Below are 21,256 nucleotides of genomic sequence, written 5' to 3'. Positions count from 1 at the left end.
TCTTTCTAATCTATGTGTTTTTTTTAAGCACTTTTTTTTTTTTAATTAAGAGAGATACAGCAAGAGAGGGAACACAAGCAGGCGGAGTGGGAGAGAAAGAAGCAGGCCTCCCGCGGAGCAGGGAGCCCGATGCGAGGCTCGATACCAGGACCCCGGGATCATAACCTGAGCCGAAGGCAGACGCTTAACCGACTGAGCCATCCACGAGCCCCAAGATTTTATTTTTTTAATGTTTCTCATGTAATCTGTACCCCCAATGGGGGCTCAAACTTACAACCCCAAGATCAAGAGTCATATGCTCTACTGACTGAACTGGCTGGGTGCCCTGAAAGTTTGCTTTTTAAAAGAGACTGTTACGGGCGCCTGGGTGGCTCAATTGGTAGAACATGTGACTCTTGATCTCAGGCTCGTGAGTTTGAGCCCCACGTTGGGGGTAGAAATAACTTAAAAGAGACTGTTAGTGCAATGAAAACGCAAGCCACATACTGGGGAAAATATTTACAAAACGTATCTTTTAAAGAAGTATCCAAAATATATTAAAAATGAAAAAAACTCTTACAACTCAATAATGGGGAAAACTTTTAAAAATTGACAAAAGATTTGACTAGATACTTCACCAAAGAATGTATACAAATGGCAAATAAATATATGAGAAGATTCTCGGGGCGCCTGGGTGGCTCAGTCGTTAAGCGTCTGCCTTTGGCTCAGGTCATGATCCCAGGGTCCTGGGATCGAGCCCCGCATCGGGCACCCCACTCAGCGGGAGGCCTGCTTCTCCCTCTCCCACTCCCCCTGCTTGCGTTCCTGCTCTCACTATCTCTCTCTCTCTCTCAAATAAATAAATAAAATCTTTAAAAAAATATGTATGTATATATGAGAAGATTCTCACCATCATCAGTCACAAGGAAAATGCAAAATAAGATCCCAATAAAATACTATTCAAATTAAACAGGCTGGCACAGATGCAAAGCAGTAGGCCCATAGGTTCTCATCGACTGACCCAGTAGTCTCGGCGCTAAGGACGTACTCTAGAGAAGTTAAGTCATGCGCACCCAAAGGCCTGTACTCAAGATTCAGAGTAGCCTTATTCATAACAGCTTCAAACTAGAAACAGCCCACGTGTTCTTCAACTAGTAATGGAATCAATGATCTGTGGTCCGTCCGTACAACAGAGGAACAAACTCCTAACACACACAGCAACAGACGTGAACTCAAAGGCATTCTGCTGAGTAAAAGAAGCCAGGCACAAAATACTACATACTCTATGATTCTATTTTTATAAAATTCTAGAAAAGACAAATCTATATTGATAGAAAGATCATGGTTGCCAGGCTCCAGGTAGGGGGAGGAGATGGCAAAGAGCCATGAGAGAACTTTCTGGAGTGAGGCAAATGTTCTATATCATGATTATGGTGGTGGTTACACCACTGTATACATGTGTAAGAAAAATTTGTGAATTTTATTGGATATGAATCAGACCTCAAAAAGTCTGGTTTTAAAAAGTCTGCCAAGCCACAGAGAGAAATCATTGCCTAGGTCACGGCAGTCAGAATAGTGGAAACATCGAACGGTGATGAAGTGGCCCTAGCCTCCACCATCAGTGGAAGGCTGGCAGGAGGAAGGGGGGGTGCGTGGCTACCTCTGACCGGAAAGGAGATGCCCTCGGCCAGGCTGCCTTCCCATCAGACGAGGACCTCGTGGTCATCTGGGGGCACAGCCCTCACCGCTCACTTGCCCTCTACGCCCCCAGGTTCTCAGCCCAGAAGAGGGGTGCTCCCAGTGCCCGCTGGGAACGCTGCCCCTCCCAGCCTTCGGGGCTCCTAACCCAAGCACCACTCTCTTTCCTCCCGAAACTGGCAAGCAGGCTTTGTCTAACTTTCAAAATTACTATTCACTTGAATTTGGACCTCAGGTGAGTGGACACCCTGCCTTGCTAGCACCATGGACCCATGCATGTCCCATGTGTTTTTATTAAATGTGTTTTTGCCCCAGTGGACCCCACCCTCCGCCCCAACACTCTTGCAGACCCCTGGAGCCTCTCCTAGGTGTTCGGGTGCCGTCAGGCTCCCCTCCATCCGCTCCTCGCTCATCAGTCCGGCCCTGCGCGGGGTTGGCCATCTGCAATGAGGACGTGCCCATCTCTCCTGCCGGCCTCCTGGCCAGATGCTCTCCTGGCTCCATCGCTCCTTCTCCGTGGGTCTGGCGGCCTCCTCTTCCTCTCTCATCCCCAAAATGGTCCTTCAGGGTTTTATTCAGGGCCCGAGAAATGTCTTTCCCCTCCGTTCCATTAACCCGCTAACGGGGTCCCACCATTTCTCCCCTGGGCGATGGCCTCCCCGTGCGCAGCCCTCTCAGCTGGACCGGCACAGGACCCTGCACTCTTTGGGGCAGGGCCCGGGTCTTCCCACCTCTGCACGCAGGGCACAGACCCCTCAGCACTTGCTTGTGGAGCAAAGGGTTCTGATGACAGAGAGCCAGGGACAGAGCAAGACAGGCAGATCCGGGTCCCGCCAGCTCTCGTCCCCTGCCCTGGTGGTTGGCACCTGGGAGGCTCAGTGCCCCGGCCCGAGGCCTCCTGTCCTCTTCTACTCACACACTGGGCTGGGCGAGACACAAGCCCACACCTTGGCTACCCACAAAATCCTTCCTGCAAACGTAATCCTGGAGGCATGGGGTGTGGGGGGGTGTCTGCTCGGTCCTGCCCCCCGGCCTGAGGCCCACTGAGGCTAACTGGCCCGCCCCGTGGCCAAGCCCTTCTCTGGCCTTTCAGAACCAGCTTCTCAGTGCTCCCCGGGGTGAGTGTGGGTGCATTCGGCCATGCCCCAAGCACCTCTCGGGGATCCCTTCTCTCTCCTCTCCACGGCCCCTACCCATCTGCCTGTCTCAGGGAGGAGTGGCCTCCAGGTCAGTGCCCTGCTCTCGGTTCATGAGAGGACGGGGGCTCTGGGCTGCCCAGTACCATCTCTGCCGACTCACGTGGCCTTGACGGTGAATAAGCCAGTCAGCCTTTCTTCCCGTGAACTGCTGCTGAGCCCCATCTTTAGTGCCCCGGGGCGGGGTGGGGGGGACCTGGGGCAGGGGCCTGCCTGAGGCCTGTCACCTCTGATCAGCTCCTCACTGCAGGAGGTGGGACTCAGCCAGCCTGGGCCAGCATCTCACCTGGCCCAGTGCCCATGCAGCAGCTGCGAAGGAGCCAGACCCTCTCTGGCATGTCCTCTGTCTCTGGCGTGCCCTCTGGCCTTGGTGGCTTCTCAGTTCCTCCTGAAGTTCCCCAGCACCTATTTAGGCTAGCAGGGGCAAGCTGTGGGCCCAGTCTCGCTTTAACGTCTGGTCTGGATGTGGCCACACACCCTTGCCTCCTGGAGCCGGGAGAGAACCACCGAGGAGGGAGAGGCCTTCCCCAAGATCTTTGCCCCAGGCTCGACAACAGGAAACAAGGAGTGCAGGGAATAGCGATGGCCAAGGAAGTGGCCTCCCGGCTCAGGGGCTCCGCCCTGCACGTCGCTCTCTGCTGGGATCTGGGCAGAGAGACCCTTCAGCTTCCCTCTCGAGCTGCCCATGCGGCCCCCTGCGTAGCAAAAGTAGGCTCTTCCCGGGGCTTATTGCCAGCCGGCTTCAGGTCTTTGCCCATCCTGTCACCATCGTCAGCCTTTGGGGGTTGGCTTCCCATTTTACAGAGACAGAAGCTGAAGCCTGAATTGCAAGGTCACACAGCGGTCGAGGCGCCAGGCGAGGACATGTGTCCTCCGCAGGTGCCTCAGTTTCCTGGGCAGATGGGAGAGGTCCCATTCCACCTGCGAGGCTAGGTCCCTGGCACGGGGGGGGGGGGGCGGGCATGAGAAAGGATGCAGGTGTGGTGTGACTTTTTACCAGTGGCTCATAGCTTTCCCTTGAAAAATCTGTTCTAGAATCCTGCCCAGGAACTCCTACTTTCTACCATTTTTGTTGATCTGGACAGTAGTAGAATAGTTGTTCCTATGCTTCTAGGTTAATAATGGCAGTGTGGTTACAGGCAGGAAAGTGAGAAAGTTCTTATTCTTAGGAGGTGTGGCTGAAGGGTTCTGACATGGGGTGTCAGCAAAACACATTATAAAGACGTGTGTGTGTGAATGTATGGCACGTGTGCACGTAGTAAGTGTGGAAGGCCCCACCCCCTGCTGCCTCCCCCCCCCCCCCCCCCCGCGCCCCCGCCAGGCCAGGAAGAGGAGGCCTTGGTCTGGGCTATACTTCTGCCTGGCCAGTGGGAAGCTGTTTTGGCTTTTAGCCTTGCAGGTCATCAGGGAAGACGGACAAACAGGAAAACAGGGCCAACTGGGCTCAGAGCCTGGCCCTAGGAGGCATGTGGGCCACTGCCTTGGGCTGGGCTGTGCAGGCCTTGGCTGAGCAAGGCCGGGCTCTGTGGCAAGAGCAGGAGAGGATTGGAAAGAGGGCTCCTGGGACAGGACACAGAAAGGATGGACTGGAGGGGGCAGGGGTCCTGGACGCCGAGGAGAACAAGGAGGGAGAGCCTAGCCCTGAGGCCCCAGGAGGGGAAGCCCCTCTCTCAGACCCTCCACACAGTGTGCGGGGACATGAGCGGGTCAAGTGGGCCTTGGTAGGCATATGGCTCTTGTGTGTGTCTGTCTGTGTGTGAGAGAGACAGAGACACAGACAGAGACAGAGAAACAGAGATCTGAAGCCGCCCCCTCCTCCTAAGACAGGTAGGTGCAGGTGGGGGAGGAGGGGGGGCGTCCCTGGCTCCAATAGGACCCTGGGGAGGAAGCTGGCTCTCACAGGGGCGCATTAAGCCCTGGCTTGACCCCGCCCCGCCCCCTCCCTTCCGGTCCCTCATCTCCGGAGGAGGCCCTCATAGGCCCAGGAGGAGCCAACACTCATGTACTGGGGATTCCATGAGCTCTCACCCCTTCCTCGCCAGGGCCCAAGAGGGACAGAAGGAACCTGGTGTGAGAAAGGAGTCAAGCTGTGCCAGGAGAAAGCTGGGTGCCCTTCAGTCGGCCCCACCCATCTCTGGCCTCAGTTTCCCCACTTATAAAATGGAGCTGCTGAGCTACCTGATCTCCCAGAGCCCTGCCGGACCTGATGTTCTGGTAAGGTGGGCCCTGCGGGGGGCGGGCGCAGGCAGGGGTTGGGGGAAAAGCTTGCCTGATGGTCACGGCCAGACCAAGCTGGGGACCAGCGTAGGAGGGCTCAGGCCCTCACGAGTGGGGGGGTGGGGAGGACTCCTGGGGACTAGACCTGGGAGGGCCGGGACAGGAAAGGCAGCACAGGAGGCCAGGAGCCTACTTCCCGGTGCCACAGGCAGGAGGCCAGGAGAGGCACGTGGGGGAGGGGAGGGAGAGGAAGTCCCCTCCTGGGCAGGTCACTCCCAGAGGCCGGGCTGGGGCGGGGCAGGGGATGGAGAGCAGATCTGAGCTCCTGGGCCACCTTCGCATCCGCCACTGCCCAGCTGCCCGGAGCCCAGAGAGCCCAGCCAGGTAAGGGGCTTCGAGGGGCCCTGGGGACATGCTGGCCTCTCCTGCCCAGCCCCTGCCCTCCCACGGCCACCTCTCCCGGCCTCCATCTGCATGTGTGGGGGAGGCGGGCCTGTATGTCTGCCTCAGATCTTGCGGGGGCTGCCGAGATGGGTCCTAGGACATGTTCATCCATCTGCATGACTGCTCCTTTCTATCTTAACCTGCCCAGGATTGGGAGGAGCACAGGGGGCCCTGAGGTCCGTGACTGGCTCAGTGGGGCCAGACCTCACCACCTCTCTAGGGGCCCCTGTCTAGAGATTAGGACAACGTGGCTGACCCCTCGAATGGGAGGCTGAGCTCGATACCGTGTCTCCTCCAGGCGCTCGAGACACCTGCTCCGGCCCCACCATGCTCGTGGCATCCACCACTTCTGGTAAGGTTCCAGCCCCGGGGCCCCGACCCATCCCCCCGCCAATCCCTCCACTGGGATGAGCCAGGTAGGCTGAGTGGGGTTGGAAGAAGCAAAGAAGCCCCTCTTCCTGAGACCTCCCTCACCCTGCTCTCCAGGCTGCCCGTGCGGGGAGGGGAGGGCACGGCCCTGCGTGCTCACTGGGGGCTGGGGCTGCCCTTCCCTCCCCAGCACGTGAGGCGGGAATGGCATCTGTTTTGCTGGGAGCCGGGACAAGGGAGGCTGGAGGGAAGCAGGAGGCCCAGGTTGATGGCTGCTCGGACCACTGGCTCCGCCTGTCCAGCTGGAACCTCCTTGGGCCCAGGGCCCCGTGCCCAGCACATCCCCTAACCTGGCCCTCTTCCTCCACCCCTGCCCAGCTGTGCCCTGGACCCTCTCTCCACCTGTTCTGCCTGGCAACAGCAGCAAGGAGCTGCTGGACACCCGGAACCCGCTGCTCGTCCAGGCGGAGCTAGCCCTGCTCTCCACAGTCTTTGTGGCCGTGGCCCTGAGCAATGGCTTGGTGCTGGGGGTCCTAGCGCGCCGGGGCCGGCGGGGTCACTGGGCGCCCATGCACGTCTTCATTGGTCACTTGTGCCTGGCCGACCTGGCCGTGGCTCTGTTCCAAGTACTGCCCCAGCTGGCGTGGGATGCCACGGACCGCTTCCGTGGGCCTGATGCCCTGTGCCGGGCAGTCAAGTACCTGCAGATGGTGGGCATGTATGCCTCCTCCTACATGATCCTGGCCATGACGCTGGACCGCCACCGCGCCATCTGCCACCCCATGCTGGCGTACCGCCACGGAGGTGGAGCTCACTGGAACCGGCCGGTGCTGGTGGCCTGGGCCTTCTCGCTCATTTTCAGCCTGCCCCAGCTTTTCATCTTTGCCCAGCGTGACGTGGGAAATGGCAGTGGGGTCCTTGACTGCTGGGCCCACTTTGCTGAGCCCTGGGGCCTCCGAGCCTACGTCACCTGGATCGCCCTAATGGTGTTTGTGGCACCTGCCCTGGGCATCGCTGCCTGCCAGGTGCTCATCTTCCGAGAGATTCATGCCAGCCTGGTGCTGGGGCCAGCAGAGAGGGCTGGGGGTGGCCGGGGAGGGCACCGGACCGGCAGCCCCAGTGAGGGGGCCCGGGTGTCAGCAGCCATGGCCAAGACCGTGAGGATGACGCTGGTGATTGTGATTGTCTACGTGTTGTGCTGGGCGCCTTTCTTCCTCGTACAGCTGTGGGCAGCGTGGGACCCGAAGGCGCCCCTGGAAGGTGCGTGTGGCCGCGGCTAGGACTGCGGGGGACCGGCCAGGCTCGGCCGCATAGACACCTTCACCCCCAGACGCCTCCAGCCTCGGGCTCGGGAGCACACGTGGGCTCACGTGGATTGCTCTTCCCTAGTGAGCCGATGGGGTCACTGCACCTCTGCATGGGCAACCTCAGTCCCAGCCCGGGCTCTTCCACCCCCACAGAGGCCCCCTTCGTGCTGCTTATGTTGCTGGCCAGCCTCAACAGCTGTACCAACCCCTGGATCTACGCCTTCTTCAGCAGCAGCGTGTCCTCCGAGCTGCGCAGCCTGCTCTGCTGCGCCCAGAGTCGGGCCCCACCCAGCCCGGGGCCCCAGGAGGAGTCCTGCGCCACTGCCAGCTCCTTCCTGGCCAAGGACACTTCCTCCTGAGAGGCTTCTAGAGGCTCTGTGAAAGCCCGCTGCCTGCCTCGGGCTGGCCCTGGGAGCTCCGGGGGAGGGGGCTCTCGGGGAACTGGCTCCGGGGCGTGGGGCGGGGCTGGGGCCGTGGCCGTGGGCTTCCACCCCAGCCAGTGCCCGCCCCTGAGACAGAGGTCCCAGGGAGCCCGGCAGGAAGGAAAGGGGGTGGAGCCAGAGGACCTTCCTTCCCCCCCCCCCCCCCCCCCCCCCCCCCCGCCCCCGCCTCTCTAGTCCCCTCTCACTCTCTCCCTAATAAAGGTTCCAGCTCATTTCCCACCCGGTGAGTCTCCTTGGATCTGGGTAACGGCGGTTGTAGGGCAGTGTGGAAAGTCATTCTCAGATGCCCCCCCCAGCGGCCACCAGACCCGGTGTGCAAGTCACCACACCACACGGCCCTGGCACGGACAACTCTGTGCCGAGACCCCTCGTGGAAGCTGTCCCGGCTGCCTGAGCTGCCACGTTTGCTGAGCACCCCGGCATCTGACAGTGCCTCTGCCTGCCCAGCCCCCCAGGACAGACAACTGGCTTGCATGGGGAGTGAACGCACAGGCCTTTATAAATGGCAGCCCACGCCTGCCAGCCTCCACCAGGTTCGCACCCTCAGCGGAGGCAGAGACAGGCCCCGGGAGCCCACCACGCAACAGCCACTGACAGGCCGTCACAGCAAAGCCAGGGAGGGGCCTGCCCCCGGCCTCCCTCCGCAGCTGCCTCCCAAGGGGGCCACAGCCAGGGCTGTGGGGCAGGCAGCTGTGTCCTCCTCTGCGAAGGGGGCGAGGGCAGGAGCCCAGCGCTGGCTGCACGGGGCCAGGGAGAAGCCAAGGGTGGCCACCCGGGGCGGGGCGGGGCCTGCAGGGCAGCCGCAGAGCCTCAGTGCTTAAGGGGCGAGTCCAGGCTCTGGGGATGGGACGCCGAGGGGGACGCCGAGGGGGACGCCGAGGGGGACGCCAGGGCCCCGGAGCCCCGGGAGAAGCCTCTGTTCTTGCCGAGGCGGCCGCAGGCTGGAGGCTTCAGGCTGTAGGGCCCGGGGCTGGGGGAGCTGGTGGATGCTGGCCCGAGGCCTTGGCGGGCGGAGGTCTTTCCCAAGAGCTCCTTAAACACGGAGTCCATGGTCTGTGCCATGGCCTAGAGGGGAGAAGAGAGAGGGAGGGCATCTGGTGAGAGCCTCCCCCAACCTAGCCAGCCCTTTCTCCCACGCCCAGGTCAGGGGGTCACCACCTGAGCAGGAGGGGGGCCTTCCTCCCTCTGCTGCCCAAGCGTCCCCTTGAACTCCTTCTCATTCCAAAACCAAAGCCCTTGGCCACCTTCCTGTCACCACGCCCCTCCTCTCCACTGGCCCCAAAGCTGCCGCCCCCCTCCCCTGCCTGGTTTTCCTCCTGCTACTCTTTTTTTTTTTTTTTTTTAAAGATTTTATTTATTTATTTGACAGAGAGAGACACAGCGAGAGGGAACACAAGCAGGGGGAGTGGGAGAGGGAGAAGCAGGCCTCCCGCCGAGCAGGGAGCCCGATGCAGGGAGCCCGATGCGGGGCTCAATCCCAGGACCCTGGGACCATGACCTGAGCCGAAGGCAGATGCTTAACGACTGAGCCACCCAGGCGCCCCTCCCTCCTGCCACTCTTGGTGTAGCTGTCAGAGCCTCCTCTGGGGACACCAACAGATCCTCTCTTTTGTCATACCTACGCTCTCCCTGGCTGGGATCACAGCCACTCCTTGGCCCCCGGAGCCACCAGTATGCTGGGGCCTCTCAGGTCAGCGTCCCCCTGCTGCCCGCTCCCCCCCCCCCCACTTGACTCCTGCTTTCCTGGCATGAGCGTCCGTGTGGCCACAGCTGCGTGCTCTTGGGCTCTGTCGTCCAGCTCACACTGGCCCCAGGGCTTCTGTCTGAGCCCGGCGGTGCTCACTGGGAGCCCGCAGGTGGGCATGCCAGGCCCGTGAGAGCAGGGAGCCGGGTCTCCGCAAGCTGCCCCCTTGCCAGAGCCACATCCAGCACCCATTCTCTCCTCCTGTGAGAACCACCACCGTGCCCGGCTCCCCAGCCAGCTCCCCACCCCATCTGTCTATCTCTTCCATCTGTCCCTTTCATCCTCCTTGGCCACCGAGTGCCTGCTAGATCACTTCCTGTCACCTATCCTGGCTCTAGATGCCATGCCTGCCTGGGACTCCCACTTGCCACTTCCCAGTCAAGAACCAAACGTGAAGCCCAATTGCATGAGCCCCTGTGTCCCCCTCCACCCTGCTTCTGGGCTCGTCCTTGCCCTCTGGGCTCACACCCTTGCCGGCCTGTCCCTCCCTAGGCTGGGCTCAGCCAGCTGGTCTGAGGCCAGGAAGGTCAGACTTGAACCTTGGGATGAAAGAGTTTGGTTCCTAAGGGGAGGCAGAGACCCCCCAGGAGAGGTGCCCCCCTGCCCCGCTCTCTGCCACACGGCCAGTCCTGGCTCTCACCTTGTCTACCTCCACATACCGCTCCGGGGAGGTGGGGACCAAGCAGTGCCGTCTGTGCCCAGAGGGGCCCCCGGGTGTGCCCAGAGGGGCCTCAGGTGGGGTGCATGGCTCTGGCCTGCAGGGTACAGACAGGGCATGGCCAAGGGAGGGGGGAAGAGCGAGGCTGGCCCAGCGGGTCCATTCTGGCCTCCTTTGGCGTCCCTCACCCGGATAACTCTCCCCCAGCTGGGCCCCTCTCCACATGGCCAAAGCCAGACCCCAGCCCCTTCTGACCTGGCCCAGCACCTGCTGCCCGGGACAGCCTTGGCTCCCCAACAGCAGTGCTCAGGCCGAGGTGGGCAAGGAGGGCCACCAAAATGAGTCTTCCCGAAGAACCATCCTTCCCGCGCTCACCGATGGACGAATTCCATGGCCAGGAGGACCTCGGGACTGCTCGCCTGCGGCCCCTGGCCCACCTTCTCTGCACTAGGGTCGGAGAGACAGCCCGTTGAAAGCACTCATTCCCGGCGCAGGCTCTGGGGGCCGGCGGGCTCAGTGCTGGCCAGAAGTGGTCTGGGCCGCCCCAGGCCTAGGGAAGCTAGGACTCGGGGCAGGGGAGGGGCAAGACACCTGGGGGACGGAGAAGCTGCTCACTCACCCCTCGGGCAGCGTGATGTACTTGTGCGGGATGAGTCCCCGGGCGCCTGAGCACTCGCCCCGCCACCAGTCGCCCGAGGCCCGTTCGTGCAGCCGCAGTACGTCCCCGCGCTGAAAGCTCAGCTCCTGGGCTGTGCGGCCCGTGTAGGCAAAGCAGGCCACGGCCTCCACGACGCCCTCCAGGTCTGGGGAGAAAAGGGGGTCCAAGTTGGGAGGCGGAGGGGGCACCCAGGGCGGGGACAGGATCGGGTCCTCCTTCTCTCCCCCCTCACCATCCTCCTGGGCCAGGGTCCCAGCTTCCAGCTCCGGCTCGTTCTCCCCGACCAGGCCCTCCAGCTGGGCATCCCTGAGGTCAGAGCGAGGCATCTGAGTCGATGAGGGGGCTCCCCTCTGCTGGACCCCCCCTCCCCCGCACGCGAAGAGCATACCCTAGGCAGCTGGAGGAGGGCGGTGCCATGCACTTCTCGTAGATGGGGCCGGGCAGCAGGGTCAGCGGTGGGAAAACCCGGGAGGGCTGCACGATGAGAGTCTGCACCAGCTGGTTCACCCGGCCCTGCAAGGCCACGGGGTCCTGCCCGGCGGGCACGGGCAGCAGTGTCGGCCCGAAGCACACGGCCAGGTTGTAGGGGTCCATCATGTTCTCGTCGCTGTACTGAGCCAGGCTGGGGGCACACGCGGGTCACGGGCGGGGAACGCCCCGCCTGGTGGCCCCCGCACGCCCCACCGTCAGCCCTCCCCGTCGCCCAGAAAGCACTCACTGGTTGAGGAAGGTGAAGAGGTAGCGCAGGACGACCAGCACTGGTGCGGGCAGCTGGGCCAGGAGATGGCCAACGCGCTCCACCCGCTCGGCCACAGCCTCCAACTCTGCGGCCCAGGCCACCCCCCCGCCACCCCGGGGAGAGAAGCAGGAGTGAGGCCGCAGCGACAGGAAAGCGGCCCCTCCCGCCCGGCCGGCCTCCAGCCCTGGCCTCACCTGCAGAGGCCAGCAGCTCTCGGAACAGGTCCGGTGGGAAGAGCGGGGGATCCAGGCTCCGGAAGTAGAGCTTCAGCACCCCTGCCACTGAGTCCAGGTCGTGAGCTGTGCAGCCCTCCACCAGTGGGTCCTCCCCTGCAGGTGACACAGGGCGCAGGAGGCCAATCACACCAGCTCCGGCTCTCCCCCGACCCCTACCCCCTCCTGCCTGTCCCTACCTCTCTCGAAAGCGTCACGGATCTCTGAGACCCGGGGCTGGGCGCCTGACACCCGGAAGATGCCCTCGTGCTGCAGGCCTGGGGGGAGGATGAGAGCCGATGGGTGCCAAGTCCCCTCTCCACCCCCTCGAGGATCGGGTGCCAGGTGGGCAGCAGGAGGGCCCAGGTCTTGCTTACCATTCAGGTTAATGAAGCGGACACAGCTCTCCACCACCAGGGGCACGGGCTGGCCTGAGCTCTGGGGACAGAGAGGGTGCTCACTTCACAGTCCCTCCTTGTCACTGGCTCCCTTGTATGTTCTCTTAACAAGCCATGACGGTTATTGGCAAGGAGGCCTGGCATGTGTTTTGTGAGATTCGCTCCCGGGCGTCTTACATTGTTTGCTCTTTGAATACACACAGAGTGCATAATCACATCATAAGAAAGGCCAGCGCTATTTCTTCTTTTCAGACCCTTCTTGCTTCCCTTACTTCGCCGCCTAGGACCCCCAGTGGCACGCTAGCCGGAGCGGGGCTTGTGGGCTCTACTTCTCACATGCTCCTGCCTGAGGCTTTCTGTAGATGCCTGGGGTTTTTTGTTTTTTTTTGGGTGGTTGTTTTTAAATACCTTATTTATTTATTTGAGAGAGAGCACGAGCGGGAGGCGGGGAGAGGGAGCAGCAGACTCCCCACCGAGCAGGGAGCCCGACGCGGGACTTCATCCCAAGACCCTGGGACCGCAACCCGAGCCAAAGGCAGATGCTTCACGGACTGAGCCACCCAGGCGCCCCTCTGTAGCTGCCTGCTACTAGTGAAGGATGTCCCCTTCACTTGGTGGAGGCCTGACAGAGGCCCATCCAGGAAGGGACAGTTGACCAGTTGTCGACAGTGGAGGGCACTGGGGGTCACAGGCAGCCGGGCCACAGAGATGGCCCAGGGCTGGAGAGAAACCAAAATGCGGGGGAGAGTCTGCACTCAGTTGGAGCACGAGGTAAAGCCAGTACCTGGATAAACTTCTCCATGTCTCCCCCGAAGAGTTTCTGGTTATACTGGGAGCTGGGGCGGGGGTGGCGGCTCTTCTGCTGTTTTCTCTGTGTGTACTGGGTCCTGCAGTGGACGGAAGCTGGCTCTGAGGGGAGGGGGCATGGAGAATAGGATGGCCCACCCCCTAGCCCAGCCCACGAGTTAGTCCAGAACCCACGGGGCCAAGTGGGAAATGGAAGCCACGGAACGATGAGCAGCAGAGCTGGGCCCCAGGAGAGGGGAGATGGGGACATGGCAGCTTGGTCCCTGCAGAACCCACTCATCAGAACACACGGGCCCTGCACGCAGCACGCACTCACCAAGACACCTCCCGCTCCTCTTTGTCACCTGGGGGTAGAAAACATAGGTGCGCTTTTCAGGCCGGGAGGTCCTTAATGCACGGCAGAGAGAAAGGCTAACAGGACAGGGGCCAGGAGCCCTGCTGGGTTCTTTCCAGCCTGCCGACCAACCTCTCTGGGCAGAGAGGAACATGGGTTGGGTGGGGGCCCCGGGCAGGAGAGCGGAGGGCAGGTGCGCTCCCGGCCCTGGGGGTGGGGAGGTAGCGGCCCAGGGCCAGAAGTGGGGCCCACCTCGCTGAATGGCCTCCTGCAGTTTCTCATGCTTGGCCTGCAGCTTGGCAAGGATGCTTCGTCCACTCAGGTACTCCTGGAGCTTCTGGGAAGCCCGAAGAAGAGCCCAAAGTTTTAATCCCAGCTCTGGGTCCTCCCCATGCCCCATCCCTGCCCCCCTAGCTGCCCCCTCCCCACCATGATGTAGAAGGTCTCCGTCTCCTGCTGCTGGCCCCGCCTCCGGCCAGCCTGCCGGGTGCCTGGATCCGAGCTGGTGGACTTGAGGGACTCGGTGGAGGGGGTGGAGGGGCTGGCTTGGAGGGAGTCAAGCACATCCCCGTCTTCCGACGCCACCACCTCCAGCAGGGCCTGCAGTGTGGCCTTCAGGGTCTTGCTCACCTGGAGGGCGGCCAGCACCAGGGCAGGAAGAAATGGGGCACGAGCGAGGGACAGGAAGTCCAAGTCAGAAGGAAGGGGGAGGGGAGGCCACGGCCACCTGGCTCCCTGGCTCCCTGGCTCCAGCTCCGTGTCCCCACCCCGAGCCAGGGCACTCATACCTCCTCTGTCTCGATGGTCTGTCGGTCCAGACGGCTCTGGATATTCTGGGCTCGGGGCAGAATCTCGTCCCGCAGCTCCATCTCCAGCCGGATCTCAGCCACCTGTGCAGGACGGCGTGCAGGGGACTGAGGGCTGGGCCCGGGGGCACAAAGCTCAGGCGTGGGAGCGGGCTGGGCAGCGGGCACTGAGGCCTCCGGGCATGAAGGCAGCGTGCACGTTTCCACCGCCTCGGCGGCTGCTGTCCAGGACCCCCAGTCCTTGACACCCGGCTCTCCCCAAGAGAAAGGAGCTCGTACGTGCCCACGGACCCTTGCGTACAGACATGGCAGCGCTACTCCTAACAGCCCAAGGACGGAGGGAGCCCAGTGCCTATGGGCTGATGAATGGAAAAGCAAGTGTGGGACATCCATACAATGGAATGTCATTCAGCCACAAAGAGGAGCGGTGTCCTGGCTGATCCATGCTGCATGTAGGTGAACATAGAAGACATTCTGCTCTGTGAAAGAAGCCAGACGCAAAAGGCACATATATCATACGATTCCATTTACATGAAACGTCCAGGAGAGGCAAACCCACAGACACAGAAAGGAGGTGAGTGGGTAATGGGGGGGTGGGGGGGGGGGGGGGGGGAGTGACTGCTTCCTGGGTCCAGGGTTTCTTTTGGGGGGTGAACGTGTTTTGCAATGAGAGAGTGGTGATGGTTGCATAACTCGGCGAATACTCTAAAACCCACTGAATTGTACACTTGAAATGGGTGAATTACACGGTATATGATTCATACCTCAATAGAGCAGTTGATTATTTTTTAAAACATGGTCAGGAGGGCTGGGGTCTGAGACAGAAGAGGGAGGGCCTAGCTAGAAAAACTGCTCACTCTAATCAGGCAGAAATAGATTCCCTGTGGCAAAATTCGAATGCCTTGCCCTGTGGGCAGAGTGGGGGACAGGAGGAGACGGCTTTAGGAAGCGAGGAATGGCTCTCCTTTGAATTTAAGCATCCAGGGAACTCTGACACTGACATCAAGTTAAAATTGAGAGTGAAGACTTCGGGGGCGCCTGGGTGGCTCGGTCAGTTAAGCGTCTGCCTTCGGCTTAGGTCATGGTCCCAGGGTCCTGGGATCAAGCCCCGTATCGGGCTCCCTGCTCGGCGGGAAGCCTGCTTCTCCCTCTCCCACTCCCCCCTGCTTGTGTTCCCTCTCTCTCTGTCAAATAAATGAATAAAATATTAAAAAAAAAAAAAGGAGAGTGAAGACTTCGCTTATCCACGGCAAGCTAAACATGCCCCGCTCTCTGTCCTCCTCAAGCCCCACTGGAAAGGGACGGGTGAAGGCCTAGGTCATGGGGACACCAGGCGAGGCCGGCACTGGAGAAGCCACCAGAGCAGCGGAAATGCTGCCAGACCGAGGCGGCAGGCACCTGGCAGGCGCAGGAGGTGCAGAAACCAGGACCTGTTAAAGTCTGTCCGGGAAACAATACCGTGGCTCCTCAAACACTTATACCTACACTCAGCATAGGAGTCAGCAATGCCACTTCTGGGTGTTTCCCCAAAAGAAGGGAAAGCAGGGGTTCCAAGAAAGATTTGCACACTCGTGTTCACAGCAGCCAAAAGCAGGAAGCAACCCAAGTGTCCATGAAGGGATGAATGGATAAGCGAAACGTGCTCTGTCCATACAATGGCATGTTCTTCAGCCTTAAAACGGAAGGAGATCCTGTCACAGGCTACAACATCCATGAACCTCAAGGACACTATGCTGAGCGACACCAGCAAATCACAACAGACAGATACAGTATGAGTCCACGCGCATGAGTGATCTAGAGTAGTCTAGATCTAGATTCAGAGAGACAGAAAGTAGGACGGTGAGCGCTGGGGGGTTGGGGGGAGGGCGAGCGAGTGTCTAACGTGGACAGTTTCAGTATGGGAAGATGGAAAAGTTCTGGAGACGGAGGGTGGGGATGGCTACACAACAATATGAATGTGCTTAATGTCACTGAACATTGCACTTAAAAATGGTTAAAACTGGGGCACCTGCTGGCTCAGTCAGTAGAGCATGTGACTCTTGGTCTTGGGGTCGTGAGTTTGAGCCCCACGTTGGCTACAGAAATTACTAAAAAAAGGGGCGCCTGGGTGGCTCAGTTGGTTAAGCGACTGCCTTCGGCTCAGGTCAGGATCCTGGAGTCCCGGGATCGAGTCCCATATCGGGCTCCCTGCTCGGCAGGGAGTCTGCTTCTCCCTCTGACCCTCCCCCCTCTCATGCTCTCTCTCTCTATCTCATTCTCTCTCTCAGATAAATAAATAAAATCTTAAAAAAAAAAAAAAAGAAATTACTAAAAAAAAAAAAATCCATCCATATATACATATGCAGCTAAAATAGTTAAAATGGTAAATCTCATGTATGTTTTATCAGAATTATAAAAAAAAGTCTCTCCAGACTCTAGGAAACATTAACATTAGAAGACCCTCCCCCAAACCCATACAATTAGCAGAAAAGTAGAGATTTAGCCTCTGGAAAGAATAAATCAGAGGGATTCTGGACTTAGGGCCACTAGTCACAGCTAAAGAAGGGGATAAAACTTCCTACTGATGAGAAAGAAGAAAGCAGCCACTGCCATCTGGACCCGCCCAGATGGGACGTGGTGTTATCCTACTGAACATAAGGAATGTCACAGAGCATCAGCGTCAGACAAGGTCACTCTGTGACCGTGAGAGGTGACGACAAAAACAAGGACACCTCATAATCACATCCGAGTGCAGACAAAAACAAGAACTTTGTCGAAGCCACAGAAATAACCAAACCTCCCTCTGTTCAGGCTAATAGGAGTGTGGGCTGCTTTAGCCTCCCTTCACCCCCCACCCCCCCAACTCCTGCCTTCTAGATAAGATTTGTGAAGACATCCAATCAGAGTTACCCCTTCTTCTCAACGGTATCTAGACCGAGTCCCTCTCCCAAATCCTGTAACCTCAGCCCAGGTCCTACTAGTCCTTTCTAGCACCTTCTTACCAGGACACCCCAGGCTCCCCACCATGGGGGTCTCCCTCAAAGCAATGGTCTGAGTCCCTTCCCTGAGGGGAAGCCCCCGTTGACAAGCTCTGCTCATGAGCATCAGATATCTCATCTAATCTACCTCTCAGCAGCTCCTCTTAAATATGACCTGATGGCCAAGAATTGCCAGCCATTTGAGGGAAGCTCTAAAATGAAAGGAAAAAAAAATGAAATGAAAGAGAAAGATGAAAGTAAGCTTTTTTTTTTTTTTTTTTTTTTTTAGCTGTAAGAAAAAACAGAAAATGCAGAGAGCAGAGAAAAATGTCAAGAAAACAAAAATGAGGGGTGCCTGGGTGGCTCAGTCGTTAAGCATCTGCCTTCGGCTCAGGTCATAATCCCAGGGTCCTGGAATCGAGCCCCACATTGGGCTCCCCGGTCCGCGGGAAGCCCGCTTCTCCCCCTCCCACTCCCCCTGCTTGTGTTCCCTCTCTCGCTGTGTCTCTGTCAAATAAACAAAATCTTAAAAAAAAAAAAAAAAAAGAAAACAAAAATGAATGTTTCAGAATGATTTGAGAAAACATGATGTCCACAAGACAAGTACAAAGGGTTATTTTAAATAGAAATTTGGAAAGCAAAGCAGAACTAAAAGGTATAGAGGTAGGAGAAGAGGAAAGAGAAAAGATTAGAAATTTAGAGAATTGACCCATGAGGTCCAACATCCAATTATAGGAATTCCTGAAAGTGAGAGAAAAGAAAATTAGAGGGAGGAAATGATCAAAGGAATAATATAAGCCCAAAACCTAAGGCCACAGTATTCTAAACTGACAATGCCCACTGGTTGCCCAGCACTGTGAAGGATAAACGATCCCCAAGGAACATCACCACAAAATTTTACCAGGCAGGAAAGAGACTTCTAAAAACTTCAGGGAGAAGAATCTCAGGTCACACACAAAGGATCAGAAATCAGAAGGGTATTGGACTTCGCACCGACAATGCTGAAAGCTTGAAGCGATGCCTTTAACAGTCGAAAGAGAAACTTATTCTCAACTCTGAATTCTATATCCAGCTAAACTACCAACCAATTTCAAGGCTAGAATACAGGCATTTTCAGACAAGCGAAGTCACAGGCTGCCTGGGGCGGTGGACGGAGGGAGAGGAGCCGGTGGTAGGGCTGCGCACTAGGCTAGCTGGCTGTGGAAGGAAGTCTGTTGACAAGCAACTAGCAGCGTGCTGTGCAATTTGAACACAGGGAGGGAAGCCCCAGAAGCAGCAGCTAGGGGACAGCAGGGAAGTGGCTGTTTCTGGGGAGTGGAATCGGGAACAGAAAGGGTGAGTCAGAGAACTGCCAGGGGCCATCGTAAGCCTTGAGTAACATTTGACTTTTTCAACTATGACTCGGATCAATATACAGATTAAAAAACTAAAAGCTCTGTGCAATCCCTGTCCATTCACAATGCCCATTTGGACAAACTGGTAAGGAAAAAAAACAGCTCGGGGACAAGTGAAAAGATGCTAGCTATATTCTACAGCTTGTATGGTTTATTTCCCTTCAACTTGGTATTATGAATTGTCTAAAACATGGAGAACGCTGGGACAAAGACTATATGGACAGCTAGATACCCACCTACTACCTGGCGTCCACCTGGTGCTAGTTTTGCTGTGTTTGCTGTGGTGGGGAGGTTGCGTTCAGCCAATGAACGGCAGAAGTTTGCTTGCTTCAAATGCAAGCGGCGAAACTTCTAGGGAGCCTCATTTGCCTTGAGGCCATTGAATGAGGGTCTGAGAAATAAGCTGCATTCAGGAGTTTCGACTCCTTAGCAAAGTGGGATTCATTCGACTTAACCGCTGTTACAATGAAGACCAGAGAACACAAAGCCCTTTGCGTCCATGCCTGGGGGGCGGTGACCCTCACCTCATCTCCCTCATGGGGGTGGTAGTCAAAACGCTGTGGGAGACAGAAGGCAACTCCATGCACCTCCAGCACCTTGACCTTGTCCCCTGGAGGATCTAGGGCCTCCACGGCCTCTTCCAGGCTGCCCAGGCCCTGCATCTGGGAGACTTGGGTGCGGCTCTCGGCAGCCGCGTAGCTCCGGAGCACCTGCCCCAGGGCCAAGTGGAATCCTGTGTCACAGCACTGGGGGGGGAGGAGGCAAGCACATGGCTCAGGTGGGCCCCAGTGCATAGCGCCCCGCCCCCCGGCCTGCCCACCCAGTACTCACATCCATGAGGTCCATGACGTCATGCAAGTAGTAGTTGCTGACGGCAGCATTGACACTGGCCAGGCTGAGCAGGTACTCGTTGCGCGCCTTTGTGCACTTGAGTTTGTGTTCCAAGAACTTGGCCTGACGCTGCTCAAGACCACAGAAGTACACCAGGGTCGCCTACTCGGCCGGCCAGCCAGCCCCCATCTCAGGCCTTCCACGGACTCTCCACACCCCCCTCCCCATGTGGACATGAGCCTCCGATGTCCCACAGGCCCCTCGGAGCACATGGCCCCGAAGTCCCAGTGTCCTCCCCGTTCTGCCTCAGCTCCTCCAGGCTGGGTACACCCCCAACCTTTCAGGGGCCACCTCAAACATTCTCTCTGTGCACGTCACCCAACCACCGTCCTATGTGTCTTCTTGCCCCTCTGAGACCTGCCAGCGCTGTGCGAGGCAGGGATGGGTGGGTGCAAAGGTTTCCTGAGTTGGGAGCACCAAAGCTGTCTTCACTCCAGCTGTTCTCCTGCCACCCCCTCCCCGGTACCGCATCTACCACCCTAGGCTGGAGAGCCCTCGGAAGCCGGCAGAACTGACTAGGTCCAGCCTTACCAGCCCTGCTTTCTCCCTCCATGCCCCACCTCCCAGCCGGTCCCAGGGAGAGCCAGGGACTCCAGGGTCAAAGGTTAGAACCAGAGCCTTCGAAGACAGACGGGTGCCCTCCAGGCCCACCTTTTCCACCAGCCGCCCTCCCTTCTTGAGGGAGCTCTTGCGGAGGGGTCCTGCCTCAGTGGTGGTGGTGGTGGTGGTGGCGGAGGCACTCCGACCCGCCCGCTTCTCCTCCTGCCGCTCGGCTTCCCGGAGCTTGGCCTCGGCATTCACGCTCTCCATGTGGTACACGTGGTACGTCTTCTTGGCCTGCAGGGAGGACCAAGGCCAGGCTGCCCTGCTGAAGGCCATGGCCACAGCCAGCCCTCCCCCTCCTCCTCCCAGCCCATCTGGGATTCAGACCTGAGAGCTAGCCGACCCCATGTGAGCACTTGGGCCAGCCACCCTGTGCCCAGAACAGTGAGAGACGGCCGTGCTTGCAGTCCCCCCCAAACCCGGGACTCTCCTGGGCACTCGATCCTCTTCCTTGCGCCTGGCTTGGGGGGGCGCGAGATGATGGCCTCGCTCTGATGGGGGCGGGCCCCGCCCTGTGCTCACCGTCTGAAGCTCCGACACCACCTCCAGCAGCTCCTCCTGCAGCTGTTGCTCCAGATCCTTACTCTGAGGAGGACGCCGAGCGTGAGCAGGGCGCTGGCCCAGGGCCGTGGCGGCCGCTGTCCCCAGCGCAGCTGGGCCAGCGGGCACTCAAGGCTCCGCCCAGCTCCCCTCTGCCTGACACCCGCCGGGCCTCCCTCGAGCCTGGGGCCATCCGCACCTGCTGCGCCCAGGGCGGAGGCCTTACCTTCTTCTTCTTTTTTTTTTTTTAAGATTTTATTTATTTATTTGACAGAGAGAGACACAGCGAGAGAGGGAACACAAGCAGGGGGAGCGGGAGAGGGAGAAGCAGGCTTCCCGCGGAGCAGGGAGCCCGATGCGGGGCTCGATCCCAGGACCCTGGGATCATGACCCGAGCTGAAGGCAGACTATTAACCACTGAGCCACCCAGGCGCCCCAAGGCCTTACCTTCTTGACGATGCGCCCCACATCCTCTGCGATGTGACTCAGGCGCTGGGCCAGGGGCCCGGCCAGCACCTCGCTGAGGGTCGCGCTCTCCCGGCTCTGCTGCCGCGTCTGCTGCAGCAACACGGCCCAGCAGTGCAAGGGCGACAGGAGGGACGGCTCCTTCCTGGGGCAGAGGGGCACTCAGACCCGGAGCGGGGCCCTCGGGCCCTGCTGTGGCCCTCCTGCCCCGCCAGTACCTACCGGAAGCTTTGGTGCTCCCGGCTGCTGCCCCCGAGGCGGCCGCCGCGGCCGGAGAAGCGCTCTGCCAGTTTGTCCAAGCCCCGGGAGTACTCGAGCTCCACCTCGGCGCGCCGCCGCATGAACTCGGCCAGCTCCTGCAGCAGCTCCCGCCGCAGCTCCCCCTGCAGCTCCAGGC

General features: G+C 59.2%; 2 protein-coding genes across 7 annotated transcripts in view; one reads left to right on the top strand and one right to left on the bottom strand.

Moving 5' to 3' along the window:
* The first annotated feature begins 4,319 nt into the window (after positions 1-4,319).
* AVPR2 (arginine vasopressin receptor 2) lies at positions 4,320-7,784 on the top strand. 6 transcript variants are annotated; one of them, XM_035011187.1, is made up of 5 exons: positions 4,320-4,700; positions 4,916-5,087; positions 5,833-5,886; positions 6,282-7,163; positions 7,364-7,784. In XM_035011187.1, the coding sequence occupies exons 3-5, from the start codon at positions 5,862-5,864 to the stop codon at positions 7,567-7,569; spliced, it is 1,113 nt and encodes a 370-aa protein (XP_034867078.1). In that variant the 5' UTR covers positions 4,320-4,700; positions 4,916-5,087; positions 5,833-5,861; the 3' UTR covers positions 7,570-7,784. The 6 variants fall into 6 exon arrangements, with proteins under 6 accessions (XP_034867078.1, XP_034867061.1, XP_034867053.1 ...); XM_035011170.1 differs by having other exon boundaries at positions 7,293-7,784; XM_035011162.1 differs by having other exon boundaries at positions 5,833-5,950; positions 7,293-7,784.
* Positions 7,785-8,122: 338 nt separating this feature from the next.
* Positions 8,123-21,256, bottom strand: part of ARHGAP4 (Rho GTPase activating protein 4) — a gene marked incomplete in the record, with an annotated part of 17,612 nt that continues 4,478 nt past the window's right edge. The window contains 21 exon segments of the mRNA XM_035011135.1: positions 8,123-8,718; positions 10,038-10,152; positions 10,431-10,502; positions 10,675-10,858; positions 10,946-11,019; positions 11,102-11,335; positions 11,432-11,537; positions 11,647-11,781; positions 11,865-11,942; positions 12,042-12,102; positions 12,847-12,949; positions 13,186-13,213; positions 13,456-13,540; positions 13,633-13,833; positions 13,992-14,093; positions 18,885-19,106; positions 19,192-19,320; positions 19,903-20,088; positions 20,377-20,439; positions 20,842-21,004; positions 21,082-21,256. Coding sequence (XP_034867026.1) covers positions 8,464-8,718; positions 10,038-10,152; positions 10,431-10,502; positions 10,675-10,858; positions 10,946-11,019; positions 11,102-11,335; positions 11,432-11,537; positions 11,647-11,781; positions 11,865-11,942; positions 12,042-12,102; positions 12,847-12,949; positions 13,186-13,213; positions 13,456-13,540; positions 13,633-13,833; positions 13,992-14,093; positions 18,885-19,106; positions 19,192-19,320; positions 19,903-20,088; positions 20,377-20,439; positions 20,842-21,004; positions 21,082-21,256 — 2,771 coding nt within the window.

Source organism: Mirounga leonina, unplaced genomic scaffold, assembly GCF_011800145.1.
Source record: "Mirounga leonina isolate KUSES-001 unplaced genomic scaffold, KU_Mleo_1.0 Mir_101799, whole genome shotgun sequence".
Classification (NCBI taxonomy): domain Eukaryota; kingdom Metazoa; phylum Chordata; class Mammalia; order Carnivora; family Phocidae; genus Mirounga; species Mirounga leonina.
The sequence above is the reverse complement of the archived record's forward strand: the minus strand, read 5'-3'. Positions and strand labels throughout refer to the sequence as shown.